Source organism: Pseudophryne corroboree, chromosome 2, assembly GCF_028390025.1.
Source record: "Pseudophryne corroboree isolate aPseCor3 chromosome 2, aPseCor3.hap2, whole genome shotgun sequence".
NCBI classification, from domain to species: Eukaryota; Metazoa; Chordata; class Amphibia; order Anura; family Myobatrachidae; genus Pseudophryne; species Pseudophryne corroboree.
This window is the reverse complement of record NC_086445.1, coordinates 1,017,114,953-1,017,137,307: the sequence shown is the minus strand read 5'-3', so window position 1 is coordinate 1,017,137,307 and position 22,355 is coordinate 1,017,114,953. Positions and strand designations below refer to the sequence as shown.

At 47.7% G+C, this 22,355-nt stretch overlaps 1 protein-coding gene and 1 long non-coding RNA gene across 3 annotated transcripts in view; one reads left to right on the top strand and one right to left on the bottom strand.

The window, feature by feature from the left end:
- LOC134988053 (uncharacterized) overlaps positions 1 to 22,355 on the top strand; it is a 101,655-nt gene that overhangs the window by 10,913 nt on the left and 68,387 nt on the right. The window lies entirely within an intron of this gene.
- Positions 1 to 22,355, bottom strand: part of LOC134988032 (trefoil factor 1-like) — a 66,483-nt gene that overhangs the window by 11,837 nt on the left and 32,291 nt on the right. Inside the window, exon 2 of one of the 2 annotated variants that reach the window (XR_010193579.1) lies at positions 9,680 to 9,739. Coding sequence is in view for 1 of the 2 variants with exons in the window: in XM_063950520.1 (XP_063806590.1) it covers positions 3,363 to 3,426 (64 nt within the window). In the remaining variant the exon portion in view is untranslated. Of the gene's footprint in view, positions 1 to 3,362; positions 3,438 to 9,679; positions 9,740 to 22,355 lie in introns of those variants that run through there. The other variant, XM_063950520.1, reaches the window with a different exon arrangement.

Genomic DNA, 22,355 nt, shown 5'->3' with positions numbered 1-22,355 from the left:
TGATTACACAGCATTTATCCTTTATTATTAGCACAGGTCGTAAGCACTGACATTGGTCAGTATTATTACTGTTTCTAATGAACTAGGCTTCTATTAATGGATGTGATTACATTAGTGGATATGATTACATAGCATTTATCCTTTATTATCAGCACAGGTCACACACACTCTGACCGTAGCTCAGTGGTCAGTATTGTTACTGTCTCTCATGTGCTCGATTACTATTAATGGATGTGATTACACAGCATTTATCCTTTATTATCAACACAGGTCATACACGCTGATCGTAGCTCAGTGGTCAGTATTGTTGCTATCTCCAATAAGCTCGTCTCCTATTAATAGATGTGATTACACAGCGTTTATCCTCTATTATCAGCACAGGTCATGCACACTGATCGTAACTCAGTAGTCAGTATCGTTGCTGTCTTTAGTGAGTTCGGCTTTCGTTAATACAGACAGCTGTTAGTTACTGTTGTTACACTGTATTTAGGACGTATTTCACCTGAATAAATATGTTATATGCTGAATTGGCTGTTTAAACACACTTTCTGTCTGTGTGATAATACTCTTCAAGGAGTGTGATATCTCAGTATCAGCCTAAAACACTGGTATACTAAATCACTGACATGGCTGTCTAAGCACACTTTCTGTCTGTGTGAGTACACCCTTCGAGGGGTGTGATGTCTCAATATCCACTTAAATCACTATCTTGCTAGACTGCTGTATTGCACATTGCTATCTACATACAACACATTTGTCTGTCTAAATAGTCTCTCCCCTCTGGGAGTGTGTTCAATGTTTAGTTCACTGCCCCGGCATTAAGTAATAGCGGACGCCGTTGTGCGCAGGGAGGCCTGACGCACGTTTCGCAAATGCTTCTTCTGAGGCTCAGAGATCAATACAAATGCTTCTCTTACACATGGACTGAGTGGCAGCTTATCCTGCTATATACGATCTATAACAGCTACACTGAAAATAAAGAGTAATAAACAACATATAAATAACCTCAAATAATCACACAATATGCCAATAAAGGCAATAGAGAAAAAGATATAAACTGCTAGTATTTGTACATTTGCTTATCAATACGGAATAAGATACGAATCACTGCTGGAGATTATATAACGTCTACTAATAAATACGGAGAGACGTATAGATATTTGCATATTATATAAGCATACAGAACCTGCAGTCTAGCGGACGCCCTGTGCGCAGGAAGTCATATATTTTAAAATACTCTTTCTATCTTTTCATCTCTTTATATTTTACCCTATATTTCGCAATGGTTTTATTGATACAAATTAAAAGTTAATTTTTATTATTAGTAGTGTGCATCACAAAAAGGCAACTTCGTTTTTTTTTCTCTTTTGTATACATACTGCCTATAATATGGTCAGCTGTTTCCTCATACACACACACAGTGGCCGTTTTAGGGGCGGGCTAGCAGGGCGGCTGCTCAGGGCATTGCCGCCTGAGGGCGTTGCCACAGTCACCCTGCCAGCAGGGGTGTAGCAAGGAAACCGCGGCCACAGTCCCGACATTGCTGCACCGGACTGTCCATCTGTGTGTCGCTCTAATATGTAAGGAGTATTACCGTTTAGCATAATGTATAGGGGGCATTACTGTGTAGCATAATGTATAAAAGGGGCTCTACCTGGTGTAAGGTGTATAAGGGGCTCCACCTGGCATAACATGTATAAAAGTAGCTCTACCTGACGTAACGTGTAAAAAAGGGTCTCTACCTGGTGTAACATGTATAAAAGGGTCTCTACCTGCCGTAATGTGTAAAAGGGGCTCTACCCTGGTGTAATGTGTATAATTGACTCTACCTGGCATACTTTTTATAAAAAGGGCTCTACTGGGCATAATGTGTAAGAGAGGCTACCTGGCATAATGTGTATAAGGGGCTACCTGGTTTAATGTATATAGGGGGCTCTACTATGGTGTAACGTGTATAAGGGGTAATATTGTGTGGTGTAATGTAACTAATGGACACTACTGTGCGGTGTAATGTGAATTGATACTATTCTGTGGCCACGCCCATTCCCCTTGAAGCCATTCCCCTATATTTTTGCACGCTGTCCATATTTTAATTTGGGGGAAGGCACCACAGGAAACTTTTGCCCTATGCACCACAAAGTATAGAACCTGCCCAGTTCAGAGGTTAACTGGTTTTATTGTGTCGGTACGATTCTAGAGGAAAGAACTGAATGATGAAAATAAAAAAGCATGGAAGGTGTCAGTGAAGGTGTATCCCTACAACTCACAATTTCCAGGGACAATACCAAGTCCTATTGAAGATGGATCCATGGAAATATTTGTCCCTGACTGTGTCCTGGATTTCTAATTAGGACAAAGGGACATATTGGTAGTTAATATCGCACATGATCCCTAGAGGAGGAGGTGGGGCCCCCCTGTGCCCCATTGTGCCAGTGCAATCCTGCCTAAGGGCCATCCCATGAAGTAGATATAATTCCACCCATGATCATATACATAAAATACAAATGTTCTCCTATCTATGTTAGCATACTCTCCAACTGTACCTTTTTGGCTGGTACAACAGTACCATTTATTGATGGTCTATACCGGCCAAAAGGGGCTTTGTACCGGGTTCAGTGTCTCAGTGGTCCCATAGAGTTACATGGCAGCGCAGCAGGGACACTCCCCCTGTACCCATAGCCATGCCCACTTTATTTTGTACCGGTTTCATGCTTTGCGCTGTTGGATGGTATATGTTAGTTGCAGAAATATAATTTTTTTACATTAGTTTCAATTACTACCTTACTCCCAAAGCCAAGTATTATTCCCCATTCATCACACACTGTCACGAATCATTGTACACACTGAAATAGTCTCTTACCCCAGTACTCTCTATAAAAACACATTCTCAGGATTCATCTATGACCTTTACAATAGTAATAGATTATATAGTTATTTCCGTAATCACCAACATACCAAGAATAATAATTAGAGATGTACTCAGACCCCAGTGTTTTGGTTTTGGTTCTACAGATGTAGCCACGTGTGCCGTGCTGCGCAAGGCGCAATCACGATGAGATGTAGCCACGATGAACCACGATGAGCATGGCTACATCTGTAATTCATGATCATGTTTTGGCAAAGCAACCCTCAATTGTTTTGCTTCAGATTTAGGTTTACGGTTCAGTAAAAAAAAAAAAAAAAAATCTATAATCATAGATAACAAAATTAATAAAAACAGCAAAAATTAAGAAATAACCAACAGCATGTTTAGTAAATGGTGGGATCCCCACCTGAAGCTGGGAGAGCGCTGTAGGACTTCTCCAGTAGCTTCAGAGCCATTATGGCATCTGATCAATAGCTGCATAATTGAATGTTCTTACCTTGGGCGGTGACTGAGCCCAGAACCACAAACAGCACCTGGATGTACAGCGCTGCGTTACTCATTGTGTTCTGTTTGTTATTCCAGCAGAGAGAATACCCTGAGATCCAAGATTTGACGTTTTATAGAGCTTTGGAATATTTACAAATAACATTTTTCTCTCATATCTTTATATTTACACACAGACATGTGATTACTAAAACAACACAAAACGAGACAAGAAACAATCAAACAACTGTCTGCGTTTAAAATGAGAAGATAATATTTAACATTAATGTAGAATTCCAGAAATTCACAGTTGTTGAATATCAAGTTCTCTACTGTACAATTGTAAAACTAGAGGGGAGAGTGGGGGCGAGGTGGCAGACGCCATGGTTAGGGAGAAGAAGATAACGGGGAAGGAAAATAACTGTGACATCTAAGGTGATATGGACCAAAAAAATGGAAAAGTAGAATCATGAAAACAGTGAATGAGCATGAATGGAGGCCAACCAGGGATCTTGTCAAAGGATGTAGAAGAAGTCTTAGGTATGCTGATCATATACTCCATACAGTGCGGGTTCCAGATTCTGTTGATGAACAGTTGCAGTGTGGGAGGGTTTGGCTGCTACATGTTGCAGTGTGGGAGGGTTTGGCTGCTACCTGTCCGTAGCCAGGTGGCAGCCATGATTGTATGTCTTTTTACCTTGTTATAGTAACAAGAAGCTATTGGGTTTTCAAGGGGCAATGGAATGAACATGGCAGCCATAGGAACACTGATCTGGACAATTGAAGATATTAAGTTATGCACAACATGCTTGAAACCCTGAGAGCTGTTACTGAAAATCCTGGGTCGTGTGTTGGTGTGAAAGGGTCATCCTTGTTATGACCAAGGTAATTCCTGGGTCTGAGCTGGATCCACTGCCGCAGTGACTGAGACATGTGGCTGGTAACTGGGAAATTAAAGCAAAATAATGTCAATAGTGTTATCAAGGTCTGTAGCAGAAACATTGTAGGTAAAAAGTCTCCATCTAGTATGTAACTGAAGATGAGGGCAAACAGACTCTTATCAGTTTATAGGAAACTGACCCCGCAAGTCTTAATAACGTTATCCATCAACAGAAAACCATGTTGTTTTATAGTCAGCGTAATGACTGTCAGTACAGTATGTTTAAAGTAAAAGAAATCTTGATCTCATGATGGAGCAGTGTCAAGGACGGTGCACCCACCAACTCTTAAATGAAACTCATGGTAGAGTTGTGTCAGAGACAATGCACAAATCAACTCTCAAAGAAAACCCATGGGGGAGTCATGTCAGGGACAGCGCACAAACCAACTCTCAAAGGAAACTTATGGTGGAGTTGTGTCAGGGGCAGTGCACCAACCAACTCTTAAAAGAACTCATGGTGGAGCCATGGCTGAGACAGCACACCAACCAACTCTCAAAGTAACTCATGGTGGAGCCGTGTCAGGGACAGCGCACCATCCAGCTCTCAAAGGAGCTCATGGTGGAGCTGTGACAGTGACAGCGCACGAATCAACTCTTAAAGGAACTCATGGTGAAGCCAAGGCAGGTACAGTCTCTCAAACAACTCTCAAAATAACTCATGGTGGAGCCATGTGAGGGACAGCACACCATCCAACTCTCAAAGGAGCTCATGGTGGAGCAGTGTCAGGGACAATGCACCAACCAACTCTTAAAGGAACCCATGGTTAAGCCATGGCAGGTACAGTGTCTCAAACAACTCTCAATGGTACTAATAGTGGAGCCATGGCTGGGACAGCACACCATCCAACTCTCAAAGAAGCTCATGGTGGAGCTGTGTCAGGGACAGCGCACCAACCAACTCTCAAAAGGAACTCTTGGTGGAGCCATGGCAGGTACAGTGTCTTAAACAACTCTCAAAGGAGCTCATGTTGGAGCCGTGTCAGAGACAGCGCACCAACCAACTCTCAAAGAAGCTCATGGTGGAGCTGTGTCAGGGACAGCGCACCAACCAACTCTCAAAAGGAACTCTTGGTGGAGCCATGGCAGGTACAGTGTCTTAAACAACTCTCAAAGGAGCTCATGTTGGAGCCGTGTCAGAGACAGCGCACCAACCAACTCTCAAAAGGAACTCATGGTGGAGCCATGGCAGGTACAGTGTCTCAAACAACTATCAAAGGAACTCATGGTGGAGCCATGTCAGAGACTGTGCACCAATCAGCTCTCAAACAAACTCATGGTGGAGCAGTATCTGGGCTAGTGCTCCAACCACCTCTTGACCACTTTGGCATTGGTGGGTGTATATGTTGGGACTTAGGCAAATGATAAGGGGAAACAAATAGCTCGGGGAGCACATCCAGCTTGGGGTCTGATTTATAATTGTATTGTATTCCACAGCCACAGGGATGCAGCTTAGCATTATCGTACAACTAATATGCTAATGCAGCATGGTTAGCTCATCTCCCCAACTGTCAGATGTGCAGGCAAACCATACAAGGATGAATCTGTCCCTTAGCAAGAAGAGTGCCATCAAACCTGGACAACTGCTCTTGATGCATTGTTCAGATGTCTAAGGAGGGACTTTTTATATTTAGAGATAGGGATGTCTGTGTATGAAAGTTGCCAGAAGTCTGGTCCACTAGGAACTTGATTACCAAGGATCTAAGAAGATAATGCTATAATTTTATTCCAGAAGGGGCTATTTATTGGACAATCCCACCATACATGAATCAATGTGCCTTTGTCTCTGTTACATCTCCAAGAGAGTGGTGACACCATTGGAATAAAATTATGTAATAAAGCTGTTCTGTGCACCTGTACCGTCTTGTCAGCAGCTTATATTGTGTTTCCAGAACTTCTAAACTAGAGGAACAACTAGAGGTAATTTGATAGGCTTTCTCCCAATTAATATGTATACAACAGTGTCATTATTCTAGGCTTGAAAAATTGATGGGTTGGTGGGAGGGTGGCCATACCTGAAACAATATGGACTGGGTCAATAGGACTAGAACACATGTCCTCCAACAACATAAGGGCCCTGCTGAGTCAACATATCCCACCTGGGAGGGGGCAAAATGGTGCACTTGAAAGTAGAACCAATAATCATTTTCCACCAGCAGGTGCACATAGCTCTTGGTAGATCCTATATACTCCATCAGAAACTAGGTGGCCTAGTCTGGTGATACATGCCTGCTACCATTGGGATGCAGTCCAACCTGATGTTCCCTGGGAAATAGAGAACTATCGAGTATAGTCATAAAGGGAGATATCTCTGCAGTGAGTCCAATTTTAAAGCATATTTTTTTCCATATCGAGAGAGTGTGTCCTACCGTCAGATAATCTGAATTAATGATTTTGGAACCACATGGCAGATTGTGTAGAAGATGTGTAGAGGTTGATTTAAGTTCCACTCATTGCTTCACACTCTGATCCCTGGACCAGTCTAGGATACTATGTAATACTGAAGCTTGATAATAAGCCAAAACCATGGGCAGCTGCAGACCTCTTTGTGTTACATCTAAAAAGATAGAGGTGCTTGAATCTAGGGTTTCCCTATATAAAGATAGGGGGTGGGATGTAATGTAGTCCGAATTCGGTGGCAGTGAGGGATGCCAGTTGAAATCGGACGTTTTTTTTTTTAAAGATGCAACTATTTACAAGGCTAAACCATGCCCTGCAAATGATTGCCCCTTTAAAAAAAGTCAGTTCGTCCGGCATCCCGCAGAGCCGCTAAACTCGGACTTCATTACATTCCGTTCTAGATCTTATGCAAAAATACCTCCCCCAGACCTAACTGCCTCAGGACTGCCGTCATAAAGTCCCAATCCACCCGATCAAAGGCCTTCTCCACATCAATCAGGTCGATTGATGTGGATAATATTTGGAAGCAGCTGACATAGGAGGTTCACCATGACTTTGGCATACAACTCAATGTCTACGTTTAAGAGGTAGATTATTTATTTATTATTTATTACCAGTTATTTATATAGCGCACACATATTCCGCAGCGCTTTACAGAGAATATTTTGGCCATTCACATCAGTCCCTGCCCCAGTGGAGCTTACAATCTATATTCCCTACCACATGTACACACACACACATTCATGCTAGGGTTAATTTTGTAGGGAGCCAATTAACCTACCAGTATATTTTTGGATTGTGGGAGGAAACTGGAGTACCCGGAGGAAACCCACGCAAGTACGGGGAGAATATACAAACTCCACACAGTTAGAGCCATGGTGGGAATCAAACCCATGACCTCAGTGCTGTGAGGCAGTAATGCTAACCATTACACCATCCGTACTGCCCACAATGATGAGCCTAAAGCTTGCTGGAAGGCATGGATCTTTACCATCCTGGGCAGCCAATAATTCATCCTCTGTAAATAGAACATCCAGTGCCTGTATCACTGCCTCAGGGAGAGTAGGGATTTGCAAATGATTTCTTGTGGGCCATTTCAAAAACTTAAATTTTTGAGAGCAAAACATTTTTTCATTCAGTTTTGCTTCTTGAGAAAAGAGCCCAGTTGGATACATTTGCCTTGATTTATTTGTGTGCCTCCCAAACTATTACTGGGGAAACATCTGAGGTGATGTTGTTCAAAATATAGGGGGTCATTTCGACCCGTTCGTACGCTGCAATTTTTCGCAGCCGTGTGAACGGGTCACAACTGTGCATGCGCGCGGGAGGCAATGCACAGGCACGGTGATGCCCGGCGACGGCCGTCACCAGCAGAGACAAGAACAGCAAGGGAAGCCATCGCAGCGGAGCCCGCAAAAAGATTGACAACAGGGAGGCGGATCTGGGTGTCAACTGACCATTTTCTGGGAGCGATGAGGGAAACGCAGGTGTGTTGAGGTGTTTGCAAGACGGGTGTCTGATGTCAATTCCGGGACCTGACAGGCTGAAGAGATCACAGTGGCTGAGTAAGTACAGAGCTACTCATAAACTACACAAAACTTTTTTGCCCCGCTCCCCTGCACATACGATCGCACACTTGCTAAGCTACAATACACTGCCCCATATGCGGCGTCTATCTGATCGCATGGCCTGCAAAAAGTTGCAGGGTGCAATCAACTCGGAATGACCCCCATAGTCATCTATGGCCTCTACAAGTTGTGCTCTGCAATTCAAATCTCGTAAGAGAGGTTTGTTTAATTTCCACTGCTATTGGTGAGGTGGAGGGTTGCATAGGTTTATTGTAAGGGCAATTGGAGCATGATTGGAGCCCATAATCTGACTAATAGACGTGTCTAAGTGCAGGTCAAGATAGGGGTGGTTAATACAAAAATATTTAATGCATGAGTATGAATTGTGAAGAGAAAAAAGTGAAGTCTCTTTCAGAGGGATGTAAGAGTCACCAGGTGTCGATCAATTGAAAATCGAAAATAATCGTCCGAAATCGTCTGGCCCCCTCAAGGGATACCCTAGAAGCCTCAGTGAAAGAGTCCAGTGGAGGTTCCAGTGCCCAACTGAAGTCTCCGCCTTCAATTTGTGAATCAAATAGCTCCAAGAATTCATGTAAAAAATTGGGCTGACTATGATGAAGAAGATAAAGTTTGGCAAATGTGAATCTTTGTTGGACAATAGTGGGTTTAACTAGTAGACTTCTGCCATCACCAATCAAAGTCTGGGAAACATCAGAGAGCCAGAGGGACATAGAAAATAAAATAGCCACCCCTTGGGCCTTGGCACTTGAGAAATCATTAACATATTCTTGGGGAAAATGTTGAGAATGGAGACCTGGAGAAGCTCCTTTGTTAAAGTGGGTGTATTGTAGTAGTAATGCCACTTCAGCCCTATATTCATGCAAGGAATGCAGCAATTGAGACCTCTTCTCTGGGACATTAAGGCCTATTACATTATTACAAAACAATGTAAATTTAGCCATAGGGAAATGAAAGTGTAGGACCATGCAAACAGTCCGACCTTCGGCCATCATGTACTGTAGTACCATGTCTATCTAACTGCATCATCACCTGTGAAATGATAGGCGAGAGTAGGTGGAGATGGAAAAGGCAAAAGGAAAACAAGGGTTGGTCACAAAAACAAACAGAGGAGAACAGGGACATCTGGGTATCATTAACAGTGAAAACAGTGCAATATCCCATTCCAATATGTCGATAGTGAGAAAATCTTAACAGTAGGAGTAAGCATAGAAACTCTATGGTGAAGTAATGTACCGCAGAGTACTACGAGGGTACTAGTGGGCGAAACACCAAACAATTATCAGTTAACTAGTAAATATAAGTATATAATAGTATGCTGTAGTCCTATACAAGGGCCTGTAGGACAGACAGGCCTATCCCAGGGTAAAACAGCAAGAACAGTAGCATAGAACTAACAGTACTTACCGATAAGTAGTAAACAGTGATTTTAAGAGAAATTTTGTGGGCTTCTCAAAATGGAAGCATCTATAGAAAAGAAACAAATATCAAATATCAAAACAGAAAGACTGAAAAAATATCTTGATACCACAAACTGTAGACATAAGATATACAGAAGAGAAAACAAGAACGAGTCCACATTCAATAAATTGCAGCGGCGGTGGTTTCTTGGCAGGTGCGGGGACATCTTCTAGAATTACGGCTTTTGTGCCAAGTATCTTCTCTTATGTTATGATTTTTAAGTAACTATGTGAGTAGAAGAAGCAGAAGCATTTGTTGCAGAGTAGACCTTGAGAGATCCTGGACAATCTGTATTTGATGGCCATTGAAGTTGATTCTTTCAACCTGTTTGGCCTTCAGCAAAATCTCCTCTTTCATTGTAAAGCAGATAGCGATAGATATGGCATATAATGTCCCGGTGCCTTTCCTAGGAAGTTCCTTTGGCGCACAGAACTCTATGAGCTTTGTCAAACTCAATTTGATAGTCTGGGTCACAGACAAGGAGTTTGTTGAAGATTTTTGTCAGCTCATCCACAATGCCTTGTGGAAGAAGATCCTCAGGAATTCTTTTCATTCTCAAGTAGTTTTAAGTCCTCTGTTGTCAAGGTCATCTAGTCTCCGCTTCATGTTGATCATTGTGTATGACTAACATGAGACAGTATTTGCTAAAAGATATATTTGGTAAATTGTTAAGTGGATTAATATCTGTAGTCAGCAAAAACTTTGTGATTGACGGGGGCTTAGTGATCTCACATTTGGTAGTTGATTAACACCTTCTGGTGGAGGGTTGCTGTGTGGGGGAGGGGGCTGTAATCACAAAGAGCATGTGTTTGTAGACTTACTTAACCAGTATAGTATAGGACGCCAGACCTATTGGGACGCTGCAGTGCCTAGTATCTGAAGTGGCTAGTTATTAAGTGGCAGCTAATATCAATAGCAGTGTTATACCTGTGTTAAACCGAAGGAAAACAGAAGGCAAACAACCTTACAAATTAACAGAAGGACTGCATTACAACCTAAAAACTCTGGAACTTTATATGGCCTCTCCTCACCTCAAACATGAGAACACCAAGACCAGGCTTACCACCTCTCTGGCTGAGAACTTCAAGTCTGCCCCTGGGCCTAACCATCAAGATGAACAGGGAACTGTGGGGGAAGAGCACCAGGACCAGGATCAGCAGGGACTTCCCCATTGCGTCTGAGTATGCCCCCCTCATTCTCCTACCCACCCGAACTAAGATCTGATCAAAATGTTATCCCACTCCTACTTCTGCCACTAGTTACCTGCTATTGTGTTTTTTTTTTCTCTCCATTGCTCGCTTCCAACCCACCACGTGTTTTTCCTGTAATGTTTACCTCCACTGATTGCACACCTTTCCATTGTGCCCTACATGCAGGGTTCATCATACTACTACATAAGCATCAGTTTTCCCATATATGAACTTGGCCCTTGTATGGCTCACCTCCCACAGTGTAACCTTCAAAGTGCGCCTAACATGGCGGCCCCATATGGTACACTTGTGGATGGGATGAAAAATACATGGACCTTGTGGTTTTGTTGGAACCCTACTCTAAACTGTAGGACTCTGAAATCACCCCCATTTTGTGTCATCTCTTCTAGGGGTAGACTATTCCACCCTGGGTAATCCTACGCTTAGCGCCCAAGATGGCTGCTGCACTTGGTACCTATAAGGGTGGAATACACAACCCTTGGAAGTTATTACCCAAAATGCCTGCACCAATCCTGCGTTATGCTTTCTGTGGGCTTAAGGTTTTCTTTTATGTCTTTGTTGCTTGTCTATTGTTGTATTACTCAAATCCTCTGTATCATGTGCATTGTTTTTGATGTCTGTAAAGCGCCTTGAGTCCTGTTGGAGAAAGAGCGCTATATAAATAAAATTATTATTATTATTATTAGTATCCCGAAGGTCAGAAAGTTGAGAGTCAATCCCCTCTCTGTGGTCCTCAACTGTTACTACTCTATCAGCTACTTGCGTTAAGTCCAGCTGTAAAGAAGAGATACGGGCCTAGATGGAATCCTGTATCCTCTGTTCCAAGTGTTGAAGATCCTGTTGAATATCTTGGCGGGTCAGAAGGGACCGAAGGTGTGTCAGGATTTCACTGATTATTATTATTCTTTATATGGCGCCACAAGGGTTCCGCAGCGCCCAATTACAGAGTACATAAACAAATAATCAAACAGGAAAACAGCAACTTACAGTTGATGACAGTATAGGACAAGTGCAGGGTAAATAAACATAGTTACATCAGCAGATGACACTGGAATAAGTATCAGGTGGCAGAAGACTGCTGGATTTGGTGCAGTTGAAGATTATTAAAGAAGGGATAAGCACATGAGGGAAGAGGGCCTTGCTCGTGGGAGCTTACATTCTAAAGGGGAGGGGTAGACAGACAGGGGTGACACAGACGGTGTACATAGAGAGTGGGGTACATACTGATGATGGCTCCTGCAGCTTGAGTCTACAGCAGCATAGGTGGAGAGGGAGAGTCAGGTGCACAGCTACCTGAAGCCATGGGAGAAGGAGAGCCAGTTGGTGCGCGCCCAGTAGCGGGTGCACCAAACAGGGAGTGAAAAGGCCGCTGTTGAGGTTGATTTTTCAGGAGTAGTAGCCTATTTCTTAGAAACACTGCATCTCCCCGTGAAATAGGATACTTTAGGCCTAATTCAGCTTAAATCGCTGAACCTCTTCTAAGCGCAATTTCCTGATGGTCGGGAAACTGCGCATGTGCATGAACTGTTCTGAGATTGTGCAGAACAGGTCCTGCAATCGAATTGCAGAAATGCTTTTGCCTCTGTCTGAATGACAGGCAGAGACATTCACAGGGAGGGACGAGGGCGGGGCAGGCCGGCAGGCATTTCCGGAAACGGGGGCTCTTCGCCAAGGACTGCGTAACAGATGCAGATCCTAGGCCTCACAACCTGCACTATGATGGCAAGCCTGAGTAAGCTCAGGCTTCCTCAGCCTGCTGTCACAGATGATAATCGCGACCGATGGTCAAGATGTTCATCCCATTTGCAATCTCATCGGATATGCAGGAAGAAGGTGCTATGTTTCTCCTCTGGCATTTGCATAGCTATGGATTACATTTGGAAAGCTGCTGCAAACAGCTTTGCAATTGCAATCCATACTGAATTAGGCCCTATGTCCTTGGTTAGTCTTGCATGAGTAGTTAGTCGTAAAGGTCTAAGCACAAATCTATTATGTGTCGTGCCCCACATTCCCCTCTTTTTTGGGTCATACCAAAGCATAGCAGCTATCGATGTGCCAACTGTGTCTAGGTATTGAAGATGTTCCATGGTCCCAGCAGTAGTGGAAGTTCAAGGCATTAAATATGGTTATGCTGGCTTGTGGGTGAGTACAATAGAAAGAATAGAAAGACTGCGTAGGTCATGAATGTGGCCGAGACAGCATAAACTCACCGGCTGGGAATGCGGCACGCCTCTTAATGCATCACCCTGGCACGGAAGGGGTTACAGTTTTTTGAGGGAGGAACGTAAGGGAAACTGCCTGGATTGTGATTGGCTGGATTCTGTATAGGGGCTGGTCTGACATATATATAGTCTTCAGACCTAGTACAGCCTGCCTCTTTTCCTGTTTTTCCGTGACCCACCCGCCCGCCCTGGAGAGTCGGTTTTTTGTTGCTCCCCTGGGGTTGTTTGTGTCGGCTTTTGGTGGCCGGTTTCTGAATGGTTATTTTAGTTTAACTTAAGGAGTTTATCGTTAGTAAGTTCGGGTGAACTTTTAGGTAATTTTATAGTCTTATTATTAATTGATGGGCACCACCGTACCTGGTGGGCACATATGATAGATCATAAACATGTGTGGATATCTTTATCATGCTTAACCGTTCTTCTCCCCGCCACCTTAGTTAGAGAGGGAAGTCTGCATTTTAGTTTTAGTATTAATAGGCCTCCCTCTCAGTCAAAATAAAAAGCTGACCCCTTTCACGCCAATTACGGTTGTTGTGTCTTTATTTACTAAGATAAGTGTGCTTGAGTGGCGTGCGTATGCATCTGACGTGTGAAGTTTAAGTCCAGATGGTAATACGTATAACACGGAAGTCACACAAGCGATCTGTATATTGACAAAAGAGGAGAGAATTGAGAATGAACGTCGTGTGCTGCATTGTGGGCTCTTCACGAAAGATGCCAAAACCATTGGTGAGGTTGTCTCGTCAGTAGCAATTTTTGGACGACCACTCCGTGACTTGTCAGCCACAGTCCCAGTTTCTTGGAATTTGGAAATTGGGCACCTGACAGCATTATGTGAAATTGGAGGTCTTTCTGGGTGCCGGTTGTTAAAATCTGCAGCTATGACACGGAAACTTCATTCTCCAGACATTAAAATGACCTCAATTCTCTTCTCTTTTGTCAAAGCCATCTTCAGTTACCTGCAACAACAAAAAAGTGTTGTAACTTTTGAACCAAAACTGTTATTTCAATTCTGTTTGCAGCAATAAACTTTTTAGCAAATTCTAATGTTGTTTGAAATGTTACATGACCACATTTTCATTTTAAAAAAACTGACATAGATTCAAGATGGACAATTTCAAGATGGCGTCCATGTTCGGTATATACCCTAAAAGATAGCCCACCTCACCCATACCTTACTGGAGTTTTCCCATTTCCTGCACAGTTTTTGAAACAAAAAGGTGTACTGCAACTTTTGAATCACCCTGTAGTTCAGATTTATTTAAGAGGTGTGGTATGAGTTGCCGGCCGCCGGGTCCCCGGCGGCCAGCATACCGACTGCCAGTTTGCCGACAGCCGGGCGAGCGCAAATGAGCCCCTTGCAGGCTCGCTGCGCTCACCACGCAGCGGGCACAGTGGTGCGCTACGCAAGCCACGTTATCTATTCTTCCTCAAGGGGGGACGTGGACCCCCAAGAGGGAGAAAAGGTGTCGGTATGCCGGTTGTCGGGATTCCGGCGCCGGTATACTGTGCGCCGGTATCCCAACAACCGGTATACTGAATACCACCCGTATTTAAGTATGTTTAGAAAGCTGGTATTGCAAGGCTTAGGTTTACAGAAGGATGTAGTTATACAAGTTAGCCATCAGGTGGAGCTACAGTATCAATAGTGCTGTAACAGCAGGGAGCAGTAATGGAGGAGATAAAATACACCGTGGACGAATACAAGTCCCTGTCCAGGTACTAGCAAAGAAGCACAGAACAATAATAATGGCCAATAATAGATCGTGGTCCTTTGGGCCAGTGTCAAGGGGAAGCAATACAATGGTTATATAGCCCCAGTGGCGTAAGTTCTTTCCAATTGCCCGGAGGCAAAATAAATATTGGTGCCCTCCCCTATATTTGCAGTAGATAAATATATGTATGTATGTGTGTTACTGTATATATATATATATATATATATATATATATATATATATATATATATATATATATTTCATTGTCTTATATATTAAATCACACATTTCTTAGCAGTCATACCCAGGATTAGAACCCATGACCTGTTACACTGACTGCAGGCACTTTACTGATGGGGCTATTTGCTCCTGTACAGAAAGCCTGGGAATTCTAACCATGATAAGTTATGTGTAATTGTCAGAGAAGTAACTTTATATAGTAAGAATTCTCATATAGTATAGTAAGAATTCCCATATTTCCTACGCAGGAGCAAATGGCTTCATCAGTAAGGTGTCTGCTTCTAGTGTACTAGGTTGTGGGTTCTAATCCTGGGTGTGATACTTGTAAAATGTGTATCTATAATAAAAAGGGTGTGACTTGTAAGGTACAGGCACCACTGAGGAATTCGGCCACTGAAGAGATAACGGCAGCTATCAATTAACTTAATTAAATGGAGTCACAAAATGGGAGGAGAGGTGCCCCCTTCAGAGCAGGAGCCCGGCGGCAGATGCCTCCTTTGCCTCCCAGAGTTACGCCTCTGTATAGCCCCCATGCAGCTGCTTATCAGAACCATCAGAGGCCAGACACTATTAACATTAGTGTGAGCCACGTATAAAAGTCAGTGCAGACCCTTATATAGCATGCTTGGGGGTCTGTTGGCAGTAGCTCCCTGTTAAATCCCCAGGGATATAGCAGACCCAGCAGGCTGTCAGCAACAGTGTCAGATTAGATCCACATGGGCCTGGAGCTGAAATTTACAAAGGGCCTAATTGTGTGTGGCAACAAGGGATATGGCTAGTGATATGAGGGGCATGGGGTGCAGTGATCGCGCTGAGCGAAAAAAGTTGTGGGTCCCAGGGACTCCTCACTTTAAGAAATTGGGGTCCTACTACACGGGTTCTGGGTCCCATCACAATTTATGCATTATAGGCAGTGCTGGGGGAAGACAGCAGTTGGGGTAGATCTTGGGGTTGAGGCAGGGAACACTTGGGGCAGGGAGGGGGTTAAGGGCAGGCAGTGCTGGGGGTAGTGAGGAGGTAAGAGCAGGCAACAGTTTGAGAAGTGCTGTGAGTGGGTAGCAGTTGGGGTAGAGGGAGATAAGGGCATGCAGGAGATGGTAAGGAAAGACAGCAGCTGGGGCAGTACTGGGGATAGGAAGGGTGTAAGTGTAGGTAGGTACTGGAGGCAGTACTGGGGATAGTAGTAGATTGCAGCTGGGGAAGTATTGGGGGCAAGGAGTGGGTTAGGGGCAGACAGTACAGAGGTAATGCTGGGGGTAGCGAGGGGGTAAATTTGGGGGGTTGATAGTACATTGCTGTGTAATTATACCACTAAATCACGGTGAAAGGTCGTTTTTTTATTGCAGCAGTAACTGGCAATAGAAAACCAGAGGCAGAGGGTGATGCCTTGTGGAGAAAGAGAGTGACAGGAGAGTGGGTGATGGGGAGATAGTGATGCAGGGGAGAAGCAGAGGGTGACGGGGAGAGGCAGAGGGTGACAGGAGATTGTGATAGTGAGAGGCATTGGGTGACGCCAGGGTGTGGGTGACATAGAGGATAATGGGGAGAGGCCGTTGGTGACAGGGGAGTGAGGTGACAAGTAGATATAGGAGGAGACGGAGAGGCAGTGGGTGACAGGAAAGGGTGATGTGGATAGAGAGGTTAACGGGGAGAGATAGTGGGAGACAGAGAGGCAGTGGGTGACAGGAAAGGGTGATGGGGATAGAGAGGGTGACGGGGAGAGACAGGAGGAGACGGAGAGGCAGTGGGTGACAGGAAAGGGTGATGGGGATAGAGAGAGTGATGGGGAGAGATAGGGGGAGACAGAGAGGCAGTGGGTGACAGGAAAGGGTGATGGGGATAGAGAGGGTGACGGGGAGAGAGAGTGGGAGACAGAGAGGCAGTGAGTGATAGGAAAGGGTGATGGGGATAGAGAGGGTGACGGGGAGAGACAGGGGGAGACAGAGAGGCAGTGGGTGACAGGAAAGGGTGATGGGGATAGAGAGAGTGACGGGGAGAGATAGTGGGAGACAGAGAGGCAGTGGGTGACAGGAAAGGGTGATGGGGATAGAGAGGGTGACGGGGAGAGAGAGTGGGAGACAGAGAGGCAGTGAGTGATAGGAAAGGGTGATGGGGATAGAGAGGGTGACGGGGAGAGACAGGGGGAGACAGAGAGGCAGTGGGTGACAGGAAAGGGTGATGGGGATAGAGAGGGTGACGGGGAGAGAGAGTGGGAGACAGAGAGGCAGTGAGTGACAGGAAAGGGTGATGGGGATAGAGAGAGTGACGGGGAGAGACAGGGGGAGACAGAGAGGCAGTGGGTGACAGGAAAGGGTGATGGGGATAGAGAGTGGGAGACAGAGAGGCAGTGAGTGATAGGAAAGGGTGATGGGGATAGAGAGGGTGACGGGGAGAGACAGTGGGAGACAGAGAGGCAGTGGGTGACAGGAAAGGGTGATGGGGATAGAGAGGGTGACGGGGAGAGAGAGTGGGAGACAGAGAGGCAGTAAGTGACAGGAAAGGGTGATGGGGATAGAGAGCGTGACGGGGAGAGACAGGGGGAGACAGAGAGGCAGTGGGTGACAGTGTCATGTCTCCTCTTTGCGTGCACAGATGAAGCTTGGGCATACGCTCCAGCTGCTGCAATTGCGATGGATATGAACAGACCTAGAAGGGAAGGTAATGGGGTAAGGGAGAATGGGGTAAGGGACCAGAGATAGGGGGATGAGACAGAGCGGTGGGGATGGAGCCATGATCGAGTAGGGGTAGGGGGGAAGGCGGGACAGAGCATGTTGGGGCAGACGCTGGGTGATGGGCCCAATATGCTAATATGCAGAAAGTCCCTAAATAATAATTAGAACATTGTCAGGATAATTATGGAACCACTGCCTGGTACAATGTCTCACCTGGTGAGAGCACCCCCAGCACCCTCAGCTATTCCACTGACACCAGATGGTGCGAATGCAGCAGTAGAGACTTCCTCCAATTCTCCCTGAGCCTGGCATTCATGCTGCCTGCCCCGAGTCCTCTCACTCCGTGTCCTGCAGAATAAGATAGAGCAGCAGCACTCCCATCCACATGCACAGTGACCCGGAGCGCGCTACTGCACAGTGCACACAGCTCCTCAGCCACACACACAGTGACCCGGAGCGCGCTACTACACAGTGCACACAGCTGCCACACACACAGTGACCCGGAGCGCGCTACTGCACAGTGCACACAGCTCCTCAGCCACACACACAGTGACCCGGAGCGCGCTACTACACAGTGCACACAGCTCCTCAGCCACACACACAGTGACCCGGAGCGCGCTACTACACAGTGCACACAGATCCTCAGCCACACACACAGTGACCCGGAGCGCGCTACTGCACAGTGCACACAGATCCTCAGCCACACACACAGTGACCCGGAGCGCGCTACTGCAAAGTGCACACAGATCCTCAGCCACACACACAGTGACCCGGAGCGCGCTACTGCACAGTGCACACAGCTGCCACACACACAGTGACCCGGAGCGCGCTACTGCACAGTGCACACAGCTGCCACACACACAGTGACCCGGAGCGCGCTACTGCACAGTGCACACAGATCCTCAGCCACACACATTGTGACCCGGAGCGCGCTACTGCACAGTGCACACAGATCCTCAGCCACACACACAGTGACCCGGAGCGCGCTACTGCACAGTGCACACAGATCCTCAGCCACACACACAGTGACCCGGAGCGCGCTACTGCACAGTGCACACAGCTCCTCAGCCACACACACCGTGACCCGGAGCGCGCTACTGCACAGTGCACACAGCTCCTCAGCCACACACACAGTGACCCTGAGCGCGCTACTGCACAGTGCACACAGCTGCCCCACACACAGTGACCCGGAGCGCGCTACTGCACAGTGCACACAGCTGCCACACACACAGTGACCCGGAGCGCGCTACTGCACAGTGCACACAGATCCTCAGCCACACACATTGTGACCCGGAGCGCGCTACTGCACAGTGCACACAGATCCTCAGCCACACACATTGTGACCCGGAGCGCGCTACTGCACAGTGCACACAGATCCTCAGCCACACACACAGTGACCCGGAGCGCGCTACTGCACAGTGCACACAGCTCCTCAGCCACACACACAGTGACCCGGAGCGCGCTACTGCACAGTGCACACAGATCCTCAGCCACACACACACACACACACACACACACACACAGTGACCCGGAGCGCGCTACTGCACAGTGCACACAGATCCTCAGCCACACACACAGTGACCCGGAGCGCGCTACTACACAGTGCACACAGATCCTCAGCCACACACACAGTGACCCGGAGCGCGCTACTGCACAGTGCACACAGCTCCTCAGCCACACACACAGTGACCCGGAGCGCGCTACTGCACAGTGCACACAGCTCCTCAGCCACACACACAGTGACCCGGAGCGCGCTACTACACAGTGCACACAGATCCTCAGCCACACACACAGTGACCCGGAGCGCGCTACTGCACAGTGCACACAGCTGCCACACACACAGTGACCCGGAGCGCACTACTGCACAGTGCACACAGATCCTCAGCCACACACATTGTGACCCGGAGCGCGCTACTGCACAGTGCACACAGATCCTCAGCCACACACATTGTGACCCGGAGCGCGTTACTGCACAGTGCACACAGATCCTCAGCCACACACACAGTGACCCGGAGCGCGCTACTGCACAGTGCACACAGATCCTCAGCCACACACACAGTGACCCGGAGCGCGCTACTGCACAGTGCACACAGATCCTCAGCCACACACACAGTGACCCGGAGTGCGCTACTGCACAGTGCACACAGCTCCTCAGCCACACACACAGTGACCAGGAGCGCGCTACTGCACATTGCACACAGCTGCCACACACACAGTGACCCGGAGCGTGCTACTGCACAGTGCACACAGCTCCTCAGCCACACACACAGTGACCCGGAGCGCGCTACTACACAGTGCACACAGCTCCTCAGCCACACACACAGTGACCCGGAGCGCGCTACTACACAGTGCACACAGATCCTCAGCCACACACACAGTGACCCGGAGCGCGCTATTGCACAGTGCACACAGATCCTCAGCCACACACACAGTGACCCGGAGCACGCTACTGCACAGTGCACACAGCTCCTCAGCCACACACACAGTGACCCGGAGCGCGCTACTGCACAGTGCACACAGATCCTCAGCCACACACACAGTGACCCGGAGCGCGCTACTACTCAGTGCACACAGATCCTCAGCCACACACACAGTGACCCGGAGCGCGCTACTGCACAGTGCACACAGATCCTCAGCCACACACACAGTGACCCGGAGCGCGCTACTGCACAGTGCACACAGATCCTCAGCCACACACACAGTGACCCGGAGCGCGCTACTGCACAGTGCACACAGCTCCTCAGCCACACACACAGTGACCCGGAGCGCGCTACTACACAGTGCACACAGCTCCTCAGCCACACACACAGTGACCCGGAGCGCGCTACTACACAGTGCACACAGATCCTCAGCCACACACACAGTGACCCGGAGCGCGCTACTACTCAGTGCACACAGATCCTCAGCCACACACACAGTGACCCGGAGCGCGCTACTACTCAGTGCACACAGCTCCTCAGCCACACACACAGTGACCCGGAGCGCGCTACTGCACAGTGCACACAGATCCTCAGCCACACACACAGTGACCCGGAGCGCGCTATTGCACAGTGCACACAGATCCTCAGCCACACACACAGTGACCCGGAGCGCGCTACTACACAGTGCACACAGATCCTCAGCCACACACACAGTGACCCGGAGCGCGCTACTACTCAGTGCACACAGCTCCTCAGCCACACACACAGTGACCCGGAGCGCGCTACTGCACAGTGCACACAGATCCTCAGCCACACACACAGTGACCCGGAGCGCGCTATTGCACAGTGCACACAGATCCTCAGCCACACACACAGTGACCCGGAGCGCGCTACTACACAGTGCACACAGATCCTCAGCCACACACACAGTGACCCGGAGCGCGCTATTGCACAGTGCACACAGATCCTCAGCCACACACACAGTGACCCGGAGCGCGCTACTACTCAGTGCACACAGATCCTCAGCCACACACACAGTGACCCGGAGCGCGCTACTACTCAGTGCACACAGCTGCCACATAAACAGTGACCCGGAGCGTGCTACTGCACAGTGCACACAGCTCCCCAGCCACACACACAGTGACCCGGAGCGCGCTACTACACAGTGCACACAGCTCCTCAGCCACACACACAGTGACCCGGAGCGCTCTACTACACAGTGCACACAGCTGCCACATAAACAGTGACCCGGAGCGTGCTACTGCACAGTGCACACAGCTCCCCAGCCACACACACAGTGACCCGGAGCGCGCTACTACACAGTGCACACAGCTCCTCAGCCACACACACAGTGACCCGGAGCGCGCTACTACACAGTGCACACAGCTCCTCAGCCACACACACAGTGACCCGGAGCGCGCTACTACACAGTGCACACAGATCCTCAGCCACACACACAGTGACCCGGAGCGCGCTATTGCACAGTGCACACAGATCCTTAGCCACACACACAGTGACCCGGAGCGCGCTACTACACAGTGCACACATATCCTCAGCCACACACACAGTGACCCGGAGCGCGCTACTGCACAGTGCACACAGATCCTCAGCCACACACACAGTGACCCGGAGCGCGCTATTGCACAGTGCACACAGATCCTCAGCCACACACACAGTGACCCGGAGCGCGCTATTGCACAGTGCACACAGATCCTCAGCCACACACACAGTGACCCGGAGCGCGCTACTACTCAGTGCACACAGATCCTCAGCCACACACACAGTGACCCGGAGCGCGCTACTGCACAGTGCACACAGCTCCTCAGCCACACACACAGTGACCCGGAGCGCGCTACTGCACAGTGCACACAGATCCTCAGCCACACACACAGTGACCCGGAGCGCGCTACTACTCAGTGCACACAGATCCTCAGCCACACACACAGTGACCCGGAGCGCGCTATTGCACAGTGCACACAGATCCTCAGCCACACACACAGTGACCCGGAGCGCGCTACTACTCAGTGCACACAGATCCTCAGCCACACACACAGTGACCCGGAGCGCGCTACTGCACAGTGCACACAGCTCCTCAGCCACACACACAGTGACCCGGAGCGCGCTACTGCACAGTGCACACAG